The sequence below is a fragment of the Dermochelys coriacea genome, chromosome 17 (genome assembly GCF_009764565.3).
Source record: "Dermochelys coriacea isolate rDerCor1 chromosome 17, rDerCor1.pri.v4, whole genome shotgun sequence".
In the NCBI taxonomy this organism is placed as follows: domain Eukaryota; kingdom Metazoa; phylum Chordata; order Testudines; family Dermochelyidae; genus Dermochelys; species Dermochelys coriacea.
Genome location: NC_050084.1, coordinates 20,416,800 through 20,434,158, shown reverse-complemented (window position 1 = coordinate 20,434,158; position 17,359 = coordinate 20,416,800). Strand labels below are relative to the sequence as shown.

At 43.8% G+C, this 17,359-nt stretch overlaps 1 protein-coding gene across 14 annotated transcripts in view; it reads left to right on the top strand.

Annotated features, from left to right (window-relative positions):
- The window catches only part of AP2B1 (adaptor related protein complex 2 subunit beta 1), a 100,701-nt gene that overhangs the window by 9,139 nt on the left and 74,203 nt on the right, over positions 1–17,359 (top strand). For all 14 annotated transcript variants that reach the window (XM_043499704.1, XM_038376000.2, XM_038375995.2 and 11 more), the window contains 2 exons: positions 1,478–1,613; positions 3,632–3,877. In XM_043499704.1, the coding sequence (XP_043355639.1) occupies positions 1,478–1,613; positions 3,632–3,877 (382 nt within the window). The remainder of the gene's footprint in view (positions 1–1,477; positions 1,614–3,631; positions 3,878–17,359) is intronic.

Genomic DNA, 17,359 nt, shown 5'->3' with positions numbered 1-17,359 from the left:
CTTTATGAAGGAGGGCAGGATCATGTCCATTTTGCAGATGGGGAAACTGAGGCACGGGGGAAGTGACTTGCCCAAGGTTACTCAGCAAGCCAGTGGCAGAGCCAGGAATAGAACCCTGGTCTTCTGAGTCCCAGTCCGATATTCTATCCTGCTGGTCTCCTCTTAATTTCTATGGATATTTGTCCATCATAATACTATCCTAAACTGGGAATGAATAGGCAGTCTCTTCTTTGGGGAACTCCAGGGCTGGAAGAGTAGAGGCATTATAGGTCAGGATCAAGTACTTTATTTGATTGCTGGAAGGTGGTGTTCGAGAAGAAGCTTGCTAGCACTTTGCTTGGCTCAAACCAGTTCTAGTTCTTCGCTTATATGGGCAATAAATTAATGCACAGAATTAAAAAGTATTCTCCAATACTGGTTTAGCCAAAGGCTTGTTAAACAAAACCCATTCGTAGCTTAACTACATTAGGTGTCCTATTTGAGCTGACATTTTTTTAATCCACTTGTTAGCCTAGATGGGGGTTTTGTTTATAGTTTAAAAAGGTAACTCAGAGGTACTGTTTTCAGATGCTTGTATGCCAATTGTTATCAGACAGTTTTGATTTCAACTAACAGTCATCAAACTAGGCCCTTGACATAGCATCAAACTCCTAAAGAGGAATGTTTATAGCAAAGGCAAATGGCTATATTCTTGTGTTGTCTTGGCAGCAACTTGCTTCAGTCAGGGCTTCCAGATTCTCCTGGATCCTGCAGTAAAGTCGTCATAATCCTGGGTTCATGGTCTGTTGCCAGGGAAATGAATGTAAGGTTGCAAATTAGCATTATGACTTCACTGCAGGACAGAGGAGATGAAGAACTGAAGAGACAGCACATTTCAGGTAGCCCAAGGCCCATGACCCATTAGCTTTGAAATCTGCATAGCTCACCTGAGAGATGCAGTAATCCAGTATAACCTTCCTCTGAAATGCTGTTTACAGATTGTTACTTGGTATTTATATGAGCTGTGGTTTAATCTCTTAATTGTTTTAGATTATACTGAGCTGAAATTTGGTTTACGGTTTCAGTCTAAGTCAGGTCTCCTATCCTCTACTAAACATCTTATGTGAAGTTTTGCTCTGTTCTCTGTTGTTTCAAGTGAACCCCAGAACTAGACATGATGTTAACATTGTTCAGTCAACTTCATAATCGGATACATCTTCTATAAGAGTGTGTTATTTTACCTGCTCTAGGCACTGGTTTATATTAAAACTCAGGAGGAGATTAAATGATTAAACTATTATAAAATCATCTCCAAACTGTTTGGGGAGGAAAGTGCCCTCTGATTTGAACATATAGTAGAGTAGCTACAGCAGAACTCCAGACCTTCCCTAGCCTCAGTTGATTGCACTGTCATGCAGTCAAACGGGTCATTTACCCTTCGTGTGCCAGTTCATCTGACTTTTTCGCTTTCCCCTCCCTCCACTCTCCTTTTATCCAGCTCACTCTTTCCAGATGTGGTGAACTGCATGCAGACTGACAACCTGGAGCTGAAGAAGCTGGTGTACCTGTATCTAATGAACTATGCCAAGAGTCAGCCAGATATGGCCATTATGGCTGTCAACAGCTTTGTGAAGGTAACTTGGCCCAGGGCTCATCAGAAAACTGCCTCATATAGTTCATGTCAATGTGCTTTGTTTGGCATGTGCTTCTTCTAGGCTGCAGGTAATCTATATACTTGTACTCCAAAGTCTTTGGGCTCGTGTGGGACTCCTGTGGGGGGTGCAGGAAATTGAGAATTGCTATGCTGTCTCAGACCAGAGGTCCCTCCAGTCCAGTATCCCATATCTGACAGTGGCAAGTGTCGGGTGCTTCAGAGGAAGGTGCATAAGCCTGGTAGTAGGTGGTTCTGAGAGTCCCGCCCAGAGAAAGTTTTACTGACCACCATCAGAGGGTGGCTTGTGTCCCGAGGCAGGAGGGTTTATGTTCCTTCTAGAGTTCTTGTTCATGTTTTAGCCTTTATTATAACTCTGGACTTTCTGGTTATCCCTTGAAATTTCTAGTCCTCTTTTTGAATCCCGCTAACATCTTTGCCTCAATACCTTGTGGCAATGAGTTCCCCAGGTTAACTGTGCATTATTTAGAACAGTATTTCCTTTTATCAGTTTTAAATTACCTACTTTTCAATTCCATTGATTGATGACACAAGAAAACAAGAGAACAGACAACGTGAATAGCAGAGCCTGATCCACCTTTTTTTGTACTGTTCATTATTTCACATACTTTTACCATGTCATTTATACCTACATCTTCTAACACACTTGACTAAAATAACTTATTTCCAAGGTATACTGTGGCTTAATGATTTAAATAGAATTGAATTGAACTGCCAACGTCCAAAGAGTACCAGTAAATAGTCAGAGCATGTTTCTAAGCTTTTGGTGTGGCAGGAGGGAATGAGTATGCTGCTGGGGGGAGGGGAAGGATGGGACCAAGGTCAGAAGGGGCATCTGCTTTCCAAGATCAGCTGTGAAGGTGCAGCTCCCTACATGAGCAGACTGAATGTAGTTATCCATTGTAACTTATTAGTGAGTGATCTGGCACTTTCTGACCTCCTTCTTTGTATGCTTTAAAATTTTCCCTCTAATGTGTTATGGGGGTGAATTTTGAAGGGCGGTAGCGTAGTTTGGAACAGTTAAGGCTAAATCACCATTTGAGTTACAGTTCCTGACTTCCAGGAGTTAAACGCATCTGTCAAGAATCACTTCCCTGTACACATCTGAAAATCAGTCCCTTTCAGGTGTTTTTTCCATCATAAGAGATTAAATAGTACAAGGTAAGCGTGCCTCATACTTGTTGGGGGCTATCCTGCTCAGGTCTTTTGTCTTCCCTGAATTTTGAAGTACTTTGTTAACAATGTTGATGAATCGTGTCTGTTCTGTTAGCAATTATCAGAAACAGAGGCCGAATTTCTAAAATCGGGTTAAAATTACATTGGTCTTGAGGTTTGAGATCTATTGAGTCCAGTTCTGCACCCCACCCTCCTCCCCCCCCCCACAAAAGCACTGCTAGGTTGAGAGATCTATGATAGCTAAGGTCTGATGCATTGTGAACCCCAATTTTATGGTGACACTGTAGGACATTTATTTCCAGGTCCGGAGGTCTATGAGAGATTGGCCTGGAAGAAAGTGCCATTATATTAATTGCCATCTTCCATCCACTTGAATTCTCACACAATTTTAGCACTCACCACATCAAACCACCAAGGTTAGAAACCACTGTGTTCTAAGAATTCCCGGATTTCACATGGCAAAAGCATTCCTCTCTAGCTTACTGTTCTTGAGATTGGGTGATCAAGTCATGTCAGCTGAAGTTTTGGGTGAGGAAAAACAAATGGCATTGAGAATATGACTTTGTTATCTGCAAGCTGCCAGGGCTAGAAATCACTGCGAACCAGTAAATAAAGTTTTCAGAACCAATAAGCTTTCCCAGCCTTTTGTCCTTGACCAGAAAATTGCCTTTCTGTAGTGGGAGGACCCATTGTCTAGGCTAGGTAAAATCAGAACATCCTGATCCCAGCTTTCAGCAGCTATGGTGGAAAAACATCAGTGGCTTGCTTTACAAACTCATTTGTTGCTGTTGCTTCCCCCTGCAGGACTGTGAAGATCCAAATCCGCTGATCCGTGCTTTGGCAGTCCGTACTATGGGATGCATCCGTGTGGATAAGATCACGGAGTATTTGTGTGAGCCGCTCCGGAAGTGTCTGAAGGATGAAGACCCTTATGTGCGGAAGACGGCAGCCGTCTGTGTGGCGAAGCTGCATGACATCAATGCCCAAATGGTGGAGGACCAGGGATTCCTGGATTCCCTACGTGACCTGATTGCAGACTCCAATCCAATGGTAACGTACCTCAAATGCACTTCCTTCATACTTGTAACAGGGCAGGTAATCAGGAATCCTGAGAGTTCCTAAATGCACTCAATGTCCCACTTCCTTATGGATGTGTCCACTAGGGAAAATTGAACCCCATAAAGAGCGGGGAGTGGATTGTTCCTCCAACACACTCACATTCTCTGTGTCATCGTAGATTTCTCCACCATTTAACTCTTCCACTGGAAATCTTTATAGAAGTAAAATTTCAGTTTATGCCAGACCTTTTTTTGATGTGCACATCTGCCTCCACTTCCAAACCAACTTTGCAAAATGCTGCATTAAAGAGCCACACTGGAGCAAAAGGAATGTCAACTTGTTTGTTCAAATTTTTGAGGGGTAGATGGCAATGAAAATACAGTTTTGCTGTGAATCAGCATTTGTGCATGACGGGAGTCAAGAGGCAGGATTGGAAGCATATTGCAGTATTTTTCTTTAATAGATTTACTGTTTTGAAAAGAAATATTAATCAGCTTTCTAGCTTGCCCAGTCACGCTTTGCACTGTGGTGATTATGAAATGGAGTCTGGTGCCTCAGTGGGGCTGGCATTGAAATCAGCCAGTGAGTCAGCTCTCTCTCGATTTCTTTCTCCCTGGCTGAGACTTGAGAATTACTCCCCTGCCCAGTTCTCCTGTCTCAGATAATGAACACAGATAAATTGGATAACTGTGAAATTCAATCTCATTCTGTAATTGCCCAGCCCTACGAGGCAGATGGTGAAATGCTGCCACTGTCCTCTCAAAAGGTATCTCCTGTTTCTTTCTGAGGCTCTGGGTTCTGTTGGCAATAGCAGAAGTGTTGAGCTCTGCTGACACTCAGTAGGCTTATTTTTATCTTCCCTTCGTTTCCGATATTAGCTTGTTTAATTCAGGGTTGATCTCTAAGAATGATATGCTGGACGTTACCATCTGAGCTCTGCCAGGCACTGGATGTTCCCAATCACGCTCTTTCTCTCGGTAAACCACTAAGAACTCTTCATTGGCACCAGAGGTCATTTAACTGTTAGTTATCCACAGCCAGGCAATCGGTCAAGCGAGGGGATCCCCTGGAGGAATCGAAGCTTGAGGTCCGAGCTGTGCTGCTCAGCTCCTGCAAAGAGAGAAGCACGGTAGTGTCAGTGCTTCTTCCAGCCAGGTCAGGAGCTGTACTCATTGACTCCTAAATGAGTCTTGTCTGGCTCTCCACAGCCATAAGAATGGCACTGCCTGATGCAGGGTCGCAGGCAGTCCCGGAGCACTCCCAGCCCCATTACTGAGATATTCCCCATTTTTAGTAATTTTAATATCTAAAGATGTGGGCTGGGGGGGAGAAATTTCCCATCCAGACAGTGGATCTTCAAGCCAGGCATTGGGCACCTTTGTGGGGACGTCTGTACTAAATGAAAACAAACCCAGGCTTTCTAAGGAAATTCAGAGCCTTACAGTGCAGTTACAGGTGCAAGTGAGATGCCATGAGATTGCTCTGTCTGTGTAATGCATACATGTACAAAGAGAAGCAAGACTTCCATGACAGCAACACCCACGAGTGCAAGAATTTTATTTGTCCTGGGAAAAGGCGCAGACTGACATCAATGGAGAGTCTTGCCCATGAAATTGTAACACCGCTAGCAATCTCTTGCCATTCTCCCCAAGCTTGCTTTGCCCTTGATTTGACAGTGATGGAAGAAGTCTCAATCCGATTAGATTTGCCCCCAGAGTTTTCTCTAGTCTTTATGAAAGTGCTTAGTTTAGGTGATTTGAGCCCCTTTCTCAGGGCCCTGAGCTAATTTATTGCTCTTCTGGGTTGGAGTTCTTCAGCACCATTCTGTTGCCCTTTGATGGATGCAAAAGGCTCAGGCTTCAAATCTTGCATATTCCTCAATAAGAGTTAAAAATGTACCATAAAGTTTATATGATACCATGTCCCTAATTGCTCTGTCTGATGCAACATGCAAGAAGAGACCGTGGAATTCTCAAGCTTCAGTGGTTTCAGATACAGCCACCATCTGAGTGGTTTGGGGATGTGTACCTTTGCTGTGCAGGTGCCAATATCTACCAGTCAGGAGAGAGATCTTGTTTGTGTGGCACTGAACTCGTCTCTAGGCCTGTCCAAACCACTTAACCACAATTGCTTTCAGCAGAGTGAAGAATTTTCTATAATGTTAGGAGGAGCTACAAGTTTCGGCACTTGTTTTTGAATGTAAATAAGTATTGTCTTTAACAGTTAAAACGTGGGCATTACATTTGAAAAACCACACCAGATAATAAATCAAAAAGCTGAATGAGTGGCATTTAGAGGCAGTGGAGTCATATACAGAAGCCAACAGTGGTTAAGCAGGTAAACCCTCTTCAGTCTTTATTTAGAAGTGGAGAGGGACAGGCTAGCTGGATATTTATGGAGACGGAGTTCGAGGAGCTACCACAGCGAACTCAGGATATGATCTCTGTCTAGGAGTTTAGCTATAGGCAGCTGGTGTCATAGTTCAGATGTCCATCAGGAAAAGGTTCGAGGAGGAGGTCTTGAATATAGCATGAAGAGAAGAGCCTCTTATGAAATTCATTGCTGCAAGGGTAGACCAATGAGTCTTGCTCTCTCACCTCCCCCTACCCCTCAGGTAGGTGGCAAGACAGCTTTTGCAAGGTAAATAAAGGTGTGAAGATGTATCTAAGGGGAAATGGTTTTCTCATCCAGTGAATAACAGTTACAGTTACCAGTAAGCTCTGTCAAGTCAGAACTGGAACTTGCTAAATATCCCTTGCCCCTCCATTGTTCCTGCCTTTTGCAATTAAAGGGGAACATCAGCTTAAAAATTACACAGACCTCCTTCTCCTTTGGGTTTGCCTATTATAGCTACCAGTAACACCTAAGATTCCTGTAATGAGAAAAAAGTGAGAGGAAAAACAATTCTGTTTTGTTTCCTGTTGTTTGTTTTGTGCATTTGACAGTGCATGGCATAGTGTCAGTTTCACTACTTCCCCTTTCTAGTTAGTTTTCCCTTGTTTGCTTGGGTCTTTCAGTTATATTGTCATCACGAAGAGGGCCGAAACGTTGCTACCCCTTGTGGATGAGCATGACTTGTGATGCTAGCCATGTAGCCGTATAACTTTGTGTAAAATAGGAAGGGTTGAGTGTGCTTACAGTTCCTCTGTATCACAAATCTGCTTTATCGTTTTAATTTGTATTTTATCTGTAAACCACAGCCCTTTATTCTAACACCACGTATAAAGAGAACGTACATACTAAGACATTTCAGAACAGCCTTTTGTAATAGTTGTCACGGTATCTCTCTAACTCCGCTTGCGTCTTTGTCAGGGCTTGTCTTCACTATGCAGCTAAATCAGCATCGTTGCAATTGATGCAGCAGCATCGATATAGCGGGTCAGGTGAGGATGCGATAAGTCGATGGGAGAGAGCTTAACCATTGACTTAATTAATCCACCTCAACGAGAGGTGGATTATGTTGACAGGAGACACTGTCCCATTGACGTAGCTCAGTGTAGACGCTGCTTTAAGTCGATGTAAGTTGCATTGACTTAGGTTACATAACTTACGTAACAACTAGCGTAACTTAGATCAACGTACAGCATTAATGTTCAGCGAGTGCTGATGCTTTGCTGACAACTTCCATCAGGTCATTCGTGGCCCAACAGTAACAACAAGGGGAAGTTTTGCTATGGATACTATACTTACGAAAAATTGATTGCTATTGGTATGCTTGGCATGGTACGTTTCCAGTGCGGTCTAAGGGAGTTAGCTGCCCGCTGAATTGTAGTGGGAAGTTCAGTGCTTAATTCCATTAGGTTCCTTTGAAAATCCCAGAACTCAGTTCTTAAGGTCTCCTCTAAAAGCTTCATAAACAATGAACTGCATGGAAGAGAATCTTCCTCCACTATGCCTGTATCTGAAGGAAGAATGGCTGGAGACTTGGCCCTGAAAATACAGCTTTCCTGGCATTTCAGATCTGATGGTTAGTCCACTTAAGCCACCACCTTCAGCTTACATTATTATTTTCCTTTAAAGCTGTGCCTTAAAACTAAGGCAGGGGCTGCTCTGCAGCCAGTGGCAATACGTGGCACTCATCAAGCGGCTTCAAGAATGGGAAGGCAATTCTAACAGCAGTGTTTTGAAGTTCTAGGCTTCCCAGTTCTCCTGAGGGCTGTGATTTTTCTGGTGGAAAATCTGACCGCAGGAGCTCTCCCTGTTCTGAGGAGAAGGCCAGGCTTGCCATATCCTGTGAGCAATGTACAAAGGACAGCCCCTTGCTACTGCCTTTCACAGACTCCCCAGCTGTTCCTAGGATAGATGGATCAATGTGCCAGTAAACGTATCTAGATTAGTGTCTGTAAAAAGTCAATGCTCTTGTTTTAATACAGTTAAGTGAATTATCAGGAGCGCTGAGGTATAGATTAATACATCCATCTCATACAAGACAGCTCCAAGGGGGAAATTATGCAGTAAATCTGTCCATCAGCAGGGGTGCTGAGAGGGAGTCTGTTCCCATATCTGGACCCAGGGCCAGTATTTATAAATAAAGACCGTGGTGGACAGCAGCTTGAGAAACCCTACAGTGTACGCAATCCTTTTCTTCAGTGTTGTTTCTAGGGTCTACAGGCATCCAGCGAGTTGGATAATCTCTTAATACAATTCTTGCAGGAAGCATGAAGAGAAGTTTCTGCTGGTTTATGATTGTGAAAGTAGAATGGCATGAGAGTGTCCCTGCTCTCGGCGACTTTGGAACGCAGGTCTGATCGACTTCATTCAAGCCTGTCATTTTACGCTGCTTGTGTATGTCTGGCAGCTCTATCAGTCTTATGCACAAATTGAATCATGCAGAGTATTGCCAACCTGTTGTTCAGGCCTTCCTGAGAGCTGTGGAAAAATCAAGGGCAGGTGGTAAAACGCCAGACCCTTGCTGGGCTTTAGCTAGAAAATAAAAGGTTTTTATTGATCTCACAGCTTTTTAGAGATAGCAGAGCTAAAGGGTCTGGCTTTCACAGTGGCAGAGATTAGGGGATGTGCCAGCTCATTAGATGATCTCTTTTGAGACGTTTTGTTTTTTGTTCTGTCCCGAGTTTCACATGAATATTGATGTTTACTTGGAGACGCTGTGTCCCTGCCATGCGAATGGCTCTGTCCTATATGAGGCATAAGGAGAACTCCTACCTTCTTGTAGCTGATGTTGACAAGGCTGTGAAGATGTTAGACTGTGCTGTTTAGTTCCGCTTACAGGATCCGATCTTTCACCAGGAGTTAACAAGCCTTTTCCTCCCTCCCTGCTCCATCCACCACCTTGACATGAAGAAACCACTTCGGTAAACAAACCTTCTTCCATTGCAAGCGACTTGAAATGGTAGTTACTCATATCTACTTCTGAAGCATTTTAACCTGAGTGCTGCCCAAAATTAAATGAAAACAGGAAAACACCGGAGGACAGCAGCAAATGGGGCATTTGAATAAACTGCTTGAACCAGCCCAAAGACTGCTGATGAAATCAGCTTCCCTGCCATTCCTCAGTACCCAGAATAACCCAACTGCCATCCCAATGCACCCTCCTTGTAATCAAAGCCTTGCAGGGTGAGTGAAGCCCTGCAGCCCCCTACCTCTCCAAGGTAGCAGCACAAAAATGACTGAGCTGCCTGACGTAGGCAATTCTGTTGGCTAGATTCAACTCCGGCTTCACCAGCAGAGAGAATGTGGGCGCGAGGAGTGACAGCAATGGAGGGGAGAGATTTATTCATAAGAATGCATTGATTTGACTTAGAACAGCATGTGTGACTTGCAGGTTTGGCAGGGAGGTGTTGGGATTGTGTTTGTCTATTGTTTTCATGGGATTGCATGTACTTAGGCAGGCTTCATACATGCTCGTCTTCTAAGAGTGGGCAGGGTGAGCTTTAGGGGGCACTCTTTCAGCTACTGAAAACTTAACCTTGGTTACACCCTTTTATTAATACTGCAGTTACAGTGATTCACCAACCTCCTATGACCGGGCATGGGAGCATTGGAAATTCATGCCTCTTCATGGCAATCTTTTTACTCCAAAACACAGGAGTTGTGTCCAAATCTGTGTTAATATAGATTCTAAAGATGGAAAGGACTATTGTGATCATCTCGTCTGACTTCCTGTATAACACAACATAGGACTTCCCCGAAATAATTCCTATTTGAACTCAAGCAGATCTTTTAGACAAAATATCCAATCTTGATTTAAAAATTGCTAGTGTTGGCAAATCCATCACAGCCCTGGGTAAATTGATCCAAAGGTTAATTATCCTCACTGTTTTTTTAAAAAAAAAAAAATTCATTTTTCTTTCCAACCTGAATTTGTCTAGCTTCAAATTCCAGCCACTAGATGTTATACTTTTGTCTGCTTGATTGATGAGCCCCTTTTTAATTTTTTGTTCCCCGCAGAGGTACTCACAGGCCATCTAATACAGATTAGAAGAGTCATCTGTTTCCTATTCAAAAAGTCCAGCTCATCCCTGCTTCCTGCAGTGTGAAATTGAGTGAGTGTGTTGCAGGGAAGCTGCTTGCCAGAGTTGTTTGTTACATTATTTCTGTTTTTGGGTACAAACCAATATTTACTAACAAGCTCTTTCTCTTTGATCTGGTGCTTTAACCAGTTGAAAAGGAATGCTGACTGGAAGTTCTCATTTAAGGAGTTTCTATTTGTAATTAAACAAAAGACAGCAGCAAGCTAAAAATGGCATCTCTCCCTGCAGCGTGTTATCTCTTGTGCACAATGGTGCAGCCAGCTGGCTGCAAACCTTAACTCATTCATGTTTTCATTAGGACAAAAGAGTTTTCCTCTTCTTTTGATGAGACACAAGAATATAGAGCAGCTGCCATTTTCTGTGGATGGAATGTTTAGTTTCCAGTAGGAAATCCTCATTTCTAATGGTTTTTTTTTTTCAGGAGTTGGGCTGAGTGTGTGTGTATTTAAAAAAAAAAAAAAAAAAAAATCCTCCTCCCAAATGACACAAACAGCCATTGAGATGGCTTTTTATTGCGCATCTGTAATCAGCTGCTTCCTAGCCGGATGGGCAAATGTTAATCATTCCAACTGGATGTTGCATAGAGTTATAACTCCATCTCGGGCCTGCTGATTGCCTGGTAATTGAGGAAGGATTGGGATGTGTGTTTCTACCAGTTTGAGATCCCCCTCATTAGGATGATGTTTGGCTGTAAATTACAGGGTGACCTTGTTGGAAGCAGTTATTTTCTCCTGGAATAACATCTCATTATGGAAGAGTCATGGGGCATTCAAAGATTGAAAGTATTCAGGGGCCATGACATTATCATAGCAATCCATCAGAGGGGTGTGTGGATGTGTACATAAATGTGCATATCATCTTATGCACACACACATAGATACCCCTCGGATGCTATAGTCCGGGCATTAAACATTTTAAGGTTTCAGAGTAGCAGCCGTGTTAGTCTGTATTCACAAAAAGAAAAGGAGGACTTGTGGCACCTTAGAGACTAACAAATTTATTTGAGCATAAGCTTTTGTGAGCTACAGCTCACTTCATCCGATTAATGCATCCGATGAAGTGAGCTGTAGCTCACAAAAGCTTATGCTCAAATAAATTTGTTAGTCTCTAAGGTGCCACAAGTACTCCTTTTCTTTAAACATTTTAAGATTTTGTTCGTTCATTACAAGGTAATAGTCCAACATGCTTTTGAACAGGTTTAAAACTGTGTCCTCTCAGTTTATTCATGAGGTTTTCTGAGGTGTTCATCACTAGCTTCTCCACTCCTCAGCTAAGAAGTGCTTCCTCTCCTTCCACAGGTAGGCACAGAGAGAAACTGAGGTTTGCCCGTTGTTGCGCAGGGCTCTGAACAGACCCTAGGTCTCCTCCCAGCCCTGACCCTCAACACAAGACAGGCCTTGCTCCTTGTTCACCATGAATTTTTCCTTTTGTGACGCTTAGCACAACCAGGATTAGAATAAATATAACACTCTGGGGGCTGCCTGCTTAGATTATGCTTACACCTGGCCCCGTTCAGCCTTCTGGATTCTGTTCCTACAGTGATGGCTTCGAGCCAGCTCAGTTCAGGAAAGGCGTGTCATCTGTTCTAGTCACCTCATTTTACTGAAGCAGGATTTTTGTTTAGAACACCTCGTTTACTGACTTCGGTGGACTTGTGCTATTTCCTGACATGACAGATCACTGGGGTTGATGGCTACTCTTAACAAGAGATGCCAACATCATTAACAAAGCCACAGCAGTAGGTAGCTGATCCAGCCTGGCCCTGATTATGAAGTTCTTTGAACACTCGTAATAGCTACTGGTTTAGATTTCAAGCAATGTATATTTTAAAAAATGTACCTGTTCCTGTTAATGACAGCCCAGGATGCTGTACTTCTCGTGAACCCTTTCTTGGTGTGCACGGGAGGCTGGTACTGAACTTTCTTCTTAGGTTTTGAATTGCACGTAAAGAGAGCGGCTGATTACCAGGCTTTCCATCTGCACAATAGCTTGGTTTTTGGCTTTTGTCTCTGGCTTGGCAATTAATGACTAAACCACAAGGTGGCAGCACTGCACGACAGGGAACATGAACTCCATCTGCTCTGTAGCTAGTTCACTTGGGGTTCGTAACACTGAGCTGGTCGACTCTTTTCAGCAATATAAACAGTAAGGGAAAAGCACAACAGGGTATCCATCCTTGTCCATACCCATCCTTTCATTACATGGGTCCAACGCGATTGTTCTCTCTTTGATTCTATGGCTCCCTTGGATGACTCTTAATCTGTGGCATAACTGTTCTCTGCAGACATCTTCCCTAAATTTGATTTGTGCCAAGTTAGTATCTCCTCCCATTACGTCATGTCCTCAGGTTTTTAGTATTGAACACTAGTTCAGTGTTGCAGCATCTCTCTTCTTTAGTCTTTAGTCAGCCTTAATGAGCGTCTCCAATTAAAATGACAGGTTTCAGAGTAGCAGCCGTGTTAGTCTGTATTCGCAAAAAGAAAAGGAGTACTTGTGGCACCTTAGAGACTAACAAATTTATTTGAGCATAAGCTTTCGTGAGCTACAGTCACTTCATCGGATGTATTTGGTGGAAAACAGTGGGGAGATTTATATACACACACACAGAGAACATGAAACAATGGGTTTTTATCATCACACTGTAAGGAGAGTGATCACTTAAGATGAGCCATCACCAGCAGCAGGGGGGGAAAGGAGGAAAACCTTTCATGGTGACAAGCAAGGTAGGCCATTTCCAGCAGTTAACAAGAACATCTGAGGAAGGGGGGGGGGGGGAAGAAATAACATGGGGAAATAGTTTTACTTTGTGTAATGACTCATCCACTCCCAGTCTCTCTTCAAGCCTAAGTTAATTGTATCCAGTTTGCAAATTAATTCCAATTCAGCAGTCTCTCGTTGGAGTCTGTTTCTGAAGTTTTTTTGTTGAAGGATAGCCACCCTCAGGTCTGTAATCGAGTGACTGGAGAGATTGAAGTGTTGTCCAACTGGTTTTTGAATGTTATAATTCTTGACGTCTGATTTGTGTCCATTTATTCTTTTACGTAGAGACTGTCCAGTTTGACCAATGTACATGGCAGAGGGGCATTGCTGGCACATGATGGCATATATCACATTGGTAGATGAGCAGGTGAACGAGCCTCTGATAGTGTGGCTGATGTGATTAGGTCCTATGATGGTGTCCCCCTCACCCCACCCCCCCACTGTTCCACAGATGTTCTTGTTAACTGCTAGAAATGGCCTACCTTGATTGTCACCATGAAAGGTTTTCCTCCTTTCCCCCCCTGCTGCTGGTGATGGCTCATCTTAAGTGATCACTCTCCTTACAGTGTGTATGATAAAAACCCATTGTTTCATGTTCTCCATGTGTGTATATAAATCTCCCCACTGTATTTTCCACTAAATGCATCCGATGAAGTGACTGTAGCTCACGAAAGCTTATGCTCAAATAAATTTGTTAGTCTCTAAGGTGCCACAAGTACTCCTTTTTCAATTAAAATGCAGTTCTACTCTGTAGAGTGACTAAAAATAGCATAGCAGAGTTCCACGTTTGCCTCATTTTCATACCCTATTGGGTCAATTTACAAGGGAAAAGATGTTTTTTCTGTGGGTCCTACAAACTCAACCTGGGTTCTGAGGCTCAAGCTGAGTTCTTCCCTAATGCACCATCACTGGGCCAAGTTAGGCTGCCAGCAATACCTGTGAAATCCAGCCATCTTCGATCTATGGCCTTAGTAACATCTCTGAGAGCCCATTATCTTTAGAACGTGCCTTTATTTCCCTCCCATTGTCTCCAGGGAATTTTTGGTGTTGATACACACAAAGGAAGAGAAGTCAGCTCATTTCTGAGTTGTATGGGTTCTCTGCATGGTTAAGAAGAATAAGATTTAGTAACAACTTACTGAGTCCCTGAAGTCAGAACATCTGGGAGTAGAAGAGGGAGCAATCTGTGCTAACGCCTATATTCTTTTTACTAGTCTCTTTACATCAGTGAATAACAAATTATTTTTGTTTATAGAAAACCGAAAGGGCCAGTGCTGATGCAGTACAAAGGCTGAATGGCTCTGACCGATGGCAAGATTGTAAAATCCAAATACATGTGTGGTGAGGAAGGGAAGTCTGGATATGGGGTTGGTATACCACAATTTGACTGACGTGAGGAAGCTGTTGGGAGGGTGATACCAAATGGAGACAAAAAGAAAAGGAGTACTTGTGGCACCTTAGAGACTAAGGTGCCACAAGTACTCCTTTTCTTTTTGCGAATACAGACTAACACGGCTGCTACTCTGAAACCTGTCAAATGGAGACAGTGTATCTCCTCCCAGACCACTCATAAGGTTGCTAATCTCGTCTCCATTTCACTGCCTGTGAATGCAGGTTCTTTAGAGATCAAGTAATCCAGGAGTTGTACTAGTCATGCAGAAACTCCTGTGTTCTGAGGAGTATAAATAGTGATGGTGAAGCTAAATCTCCATTGCCTATCTTTGTTGGGGAGGCTAATTTGTCCCATTTTTGTGGGAAAAGAACCTTTCGCGGCTGACACAGGAAGCTGCTCTGCACCTGAGTCTGTCTGCAGTGGCGGGCTCTTATTTCTGCAGCAGGTGAAGTGGGCTCATGTTTCTGAGTGGGACTGTCCTTCAGAAGAATGGGAACAAATGAGTGTCGGTTGAAAAGGAGTATGAGAGAACTGTTTCCGTTAACGGTGCTATCTGGGCGATTTATCGTGTTAACACCATCCACAAACTGCCCAGTCAATTGGTATGGGTTGAGCCGAGATTAGTAATTAGTACCAAACTAATCAGGAAACACACCAAACCCCAGGTCACATGATTAGACTCTTCGTTGTCTGTGTCTTCCCTGCAGCATTAACAGCATGTGCTCTGGGGACACTGTTATATCCAGCTCTGACAACCAGAGCTGGTTTGGGCTGAGAAACCCATCATATGGATTGGTTGGAAACCCTTGAGCAGTCCAGGCTTCCCACCACCCCTCAGTTGGTTACAAACCTATTTAAGATGCACTGGGTCTCCATACTTTCCACATTCTCTCTTGCTGCCTCAGTTTCCCCCTTGGTTGTTCTCTCTGCTGAGGTCAGACCTAGAGCAGGTGCATTTGGTCATGTTGAATGATCTCCTGGAGTGAGTGCAAAGGGGACCTTAGCCCAGCTCTCTTCTATTGGGTTGGGGTGGCTCTGTAGGCCCTCTTAAGAGACTCTATCCTGAAACATGAAAACTGATCCTATTCATTTGGAAAGAGTGACTAGTTAGAACCAGCTAACATGCTCTTCTCTTCCCCTCCCTCCCCCCCTGCCATTTATTCTTGGGGGCAAGGGGGTTATTCCTTTCACTAGTAATTTTCATGTACTAAAGCTGAGAGCTGGAATGCTCATTAAGAAAATATGCATTGAGCCCACGCAAAGGCCAGAAGTGACCACGTTTGCGCACAATCTGAACCTTCACTCATCGAGCAGAGGAGAGAGCTTTGCTTGCCCACTTGTCACTGCCCCCAGCAGTATTTTCTACCTGGCTGCCCAGACCTAGCTTTGTTGGGTTGGGAGGGTTTGGACAATGCCTCATGCCTCTGTTTTAAATGGTAACATGCCTGTGTGATCGTCTTTTTGCCACTGGATGGCGCCAGAGAGAGCAACTGCGGGAGGAGATTTCAAAGTGCCTCTTTGGGAAAGTGGTGAGACAAACCCTGGTAGAAGATGATGAATACCTGAGTGAGTAGGATTGGAGATTTTTTATGGGGTGGCAGGGGTGGGGGGATGAAACAGCACTAAACAAGTGTCTCACGGCGGCACAGGCGATCCCAGCCGTCTAGCCGAGCTCTGTGTTCCCTGCACGATGTGCTCACAGCCATGCCAGAGAAGCAAACGGTTCACAGTGCTGAGGTCGGCGTGTGCGTCCCCAGCTAGTTTCTCTGCTGCCTGCAAAGAGCAGTTCATCAAGGAGTTTAAAGCTAGAGTCACTCTTGCTTCTCGTCATGCTGCCAAAGCCCCCTCATTCCCCAAAGTGAGATGAGAAGGAACATGATATTTTAGTCTGGCAGAAAGCAGCATGCTAGTGCTGCCTGGAGTGAAGGGGAGCCACTTTAAAAAAAAATAAGTGTGCTCCAGCATGCCTGCTGAAATCTAGCATCATTTTTCCTTCTCTCTCCCCCCTGCCCCCCACCACGCTCCACCCAAAAAACCAATCCCACTGCTGTAAAGAGCAAGTTAGAGGATGTTTAATGGTATAAAAAAACATGGAAAGCCATTTTCGGGACTGGATTAAATACTGATAACTTATATAGCACTTAACCTCCAAGCATGTCAGATGTTCACACGCCATACCTCTGAAGGGGGAAAGGAAGTGGAGGACCATGACTTCCCTGAAGCTCCAGAGGAAACCTGTGTCATTGTTAAGGTTGGAGCTGGGGAGTTACTAGTTTTCAATCCTGTGCTCAGACCAGGGCAGTTCCATACTGTTCCAGTTACCAGGCAGGGACAATACTTGGCATTTAACTAAAGGTCACCTGCGCCCATCAGATAAATAAACTGGATGAAGGGCCCTGTGACCCTAATCTGAGTATCTAGTTAAACCACTTGCACAATTTAACTTGAATGTATCTTAAAGCTGTTGTGCAGGAGGCAGATTGCAGTATTGAGGTGAGGAGGAGTTGTAGGAAAGGGGTATGACTGAGTATGAGCAGAAGATCCTAAAGCACCTGTCAGTCTGGTGTTAGTGCTAAAGCCACTCTCATATAAATCGCATGCATCTTGTTCTCCAAGGATCTGTACGCTTGCTCTGATACTGAAAGGCTGCTTCACCCATCTCCCAACTGAAAAGTCAAATTGCATCTGTGGCTGTAGGAATGATCGTTCAGATACGCATCCGTGCAAATGCCCATAGCCTCCCAGTTGGGTGTGTCTGTAACGAAACAAAAGTACTGTATATGCCCCATATGCAGCTTTAAAATGCGAACAACTCTCTTCTCCTGGGAA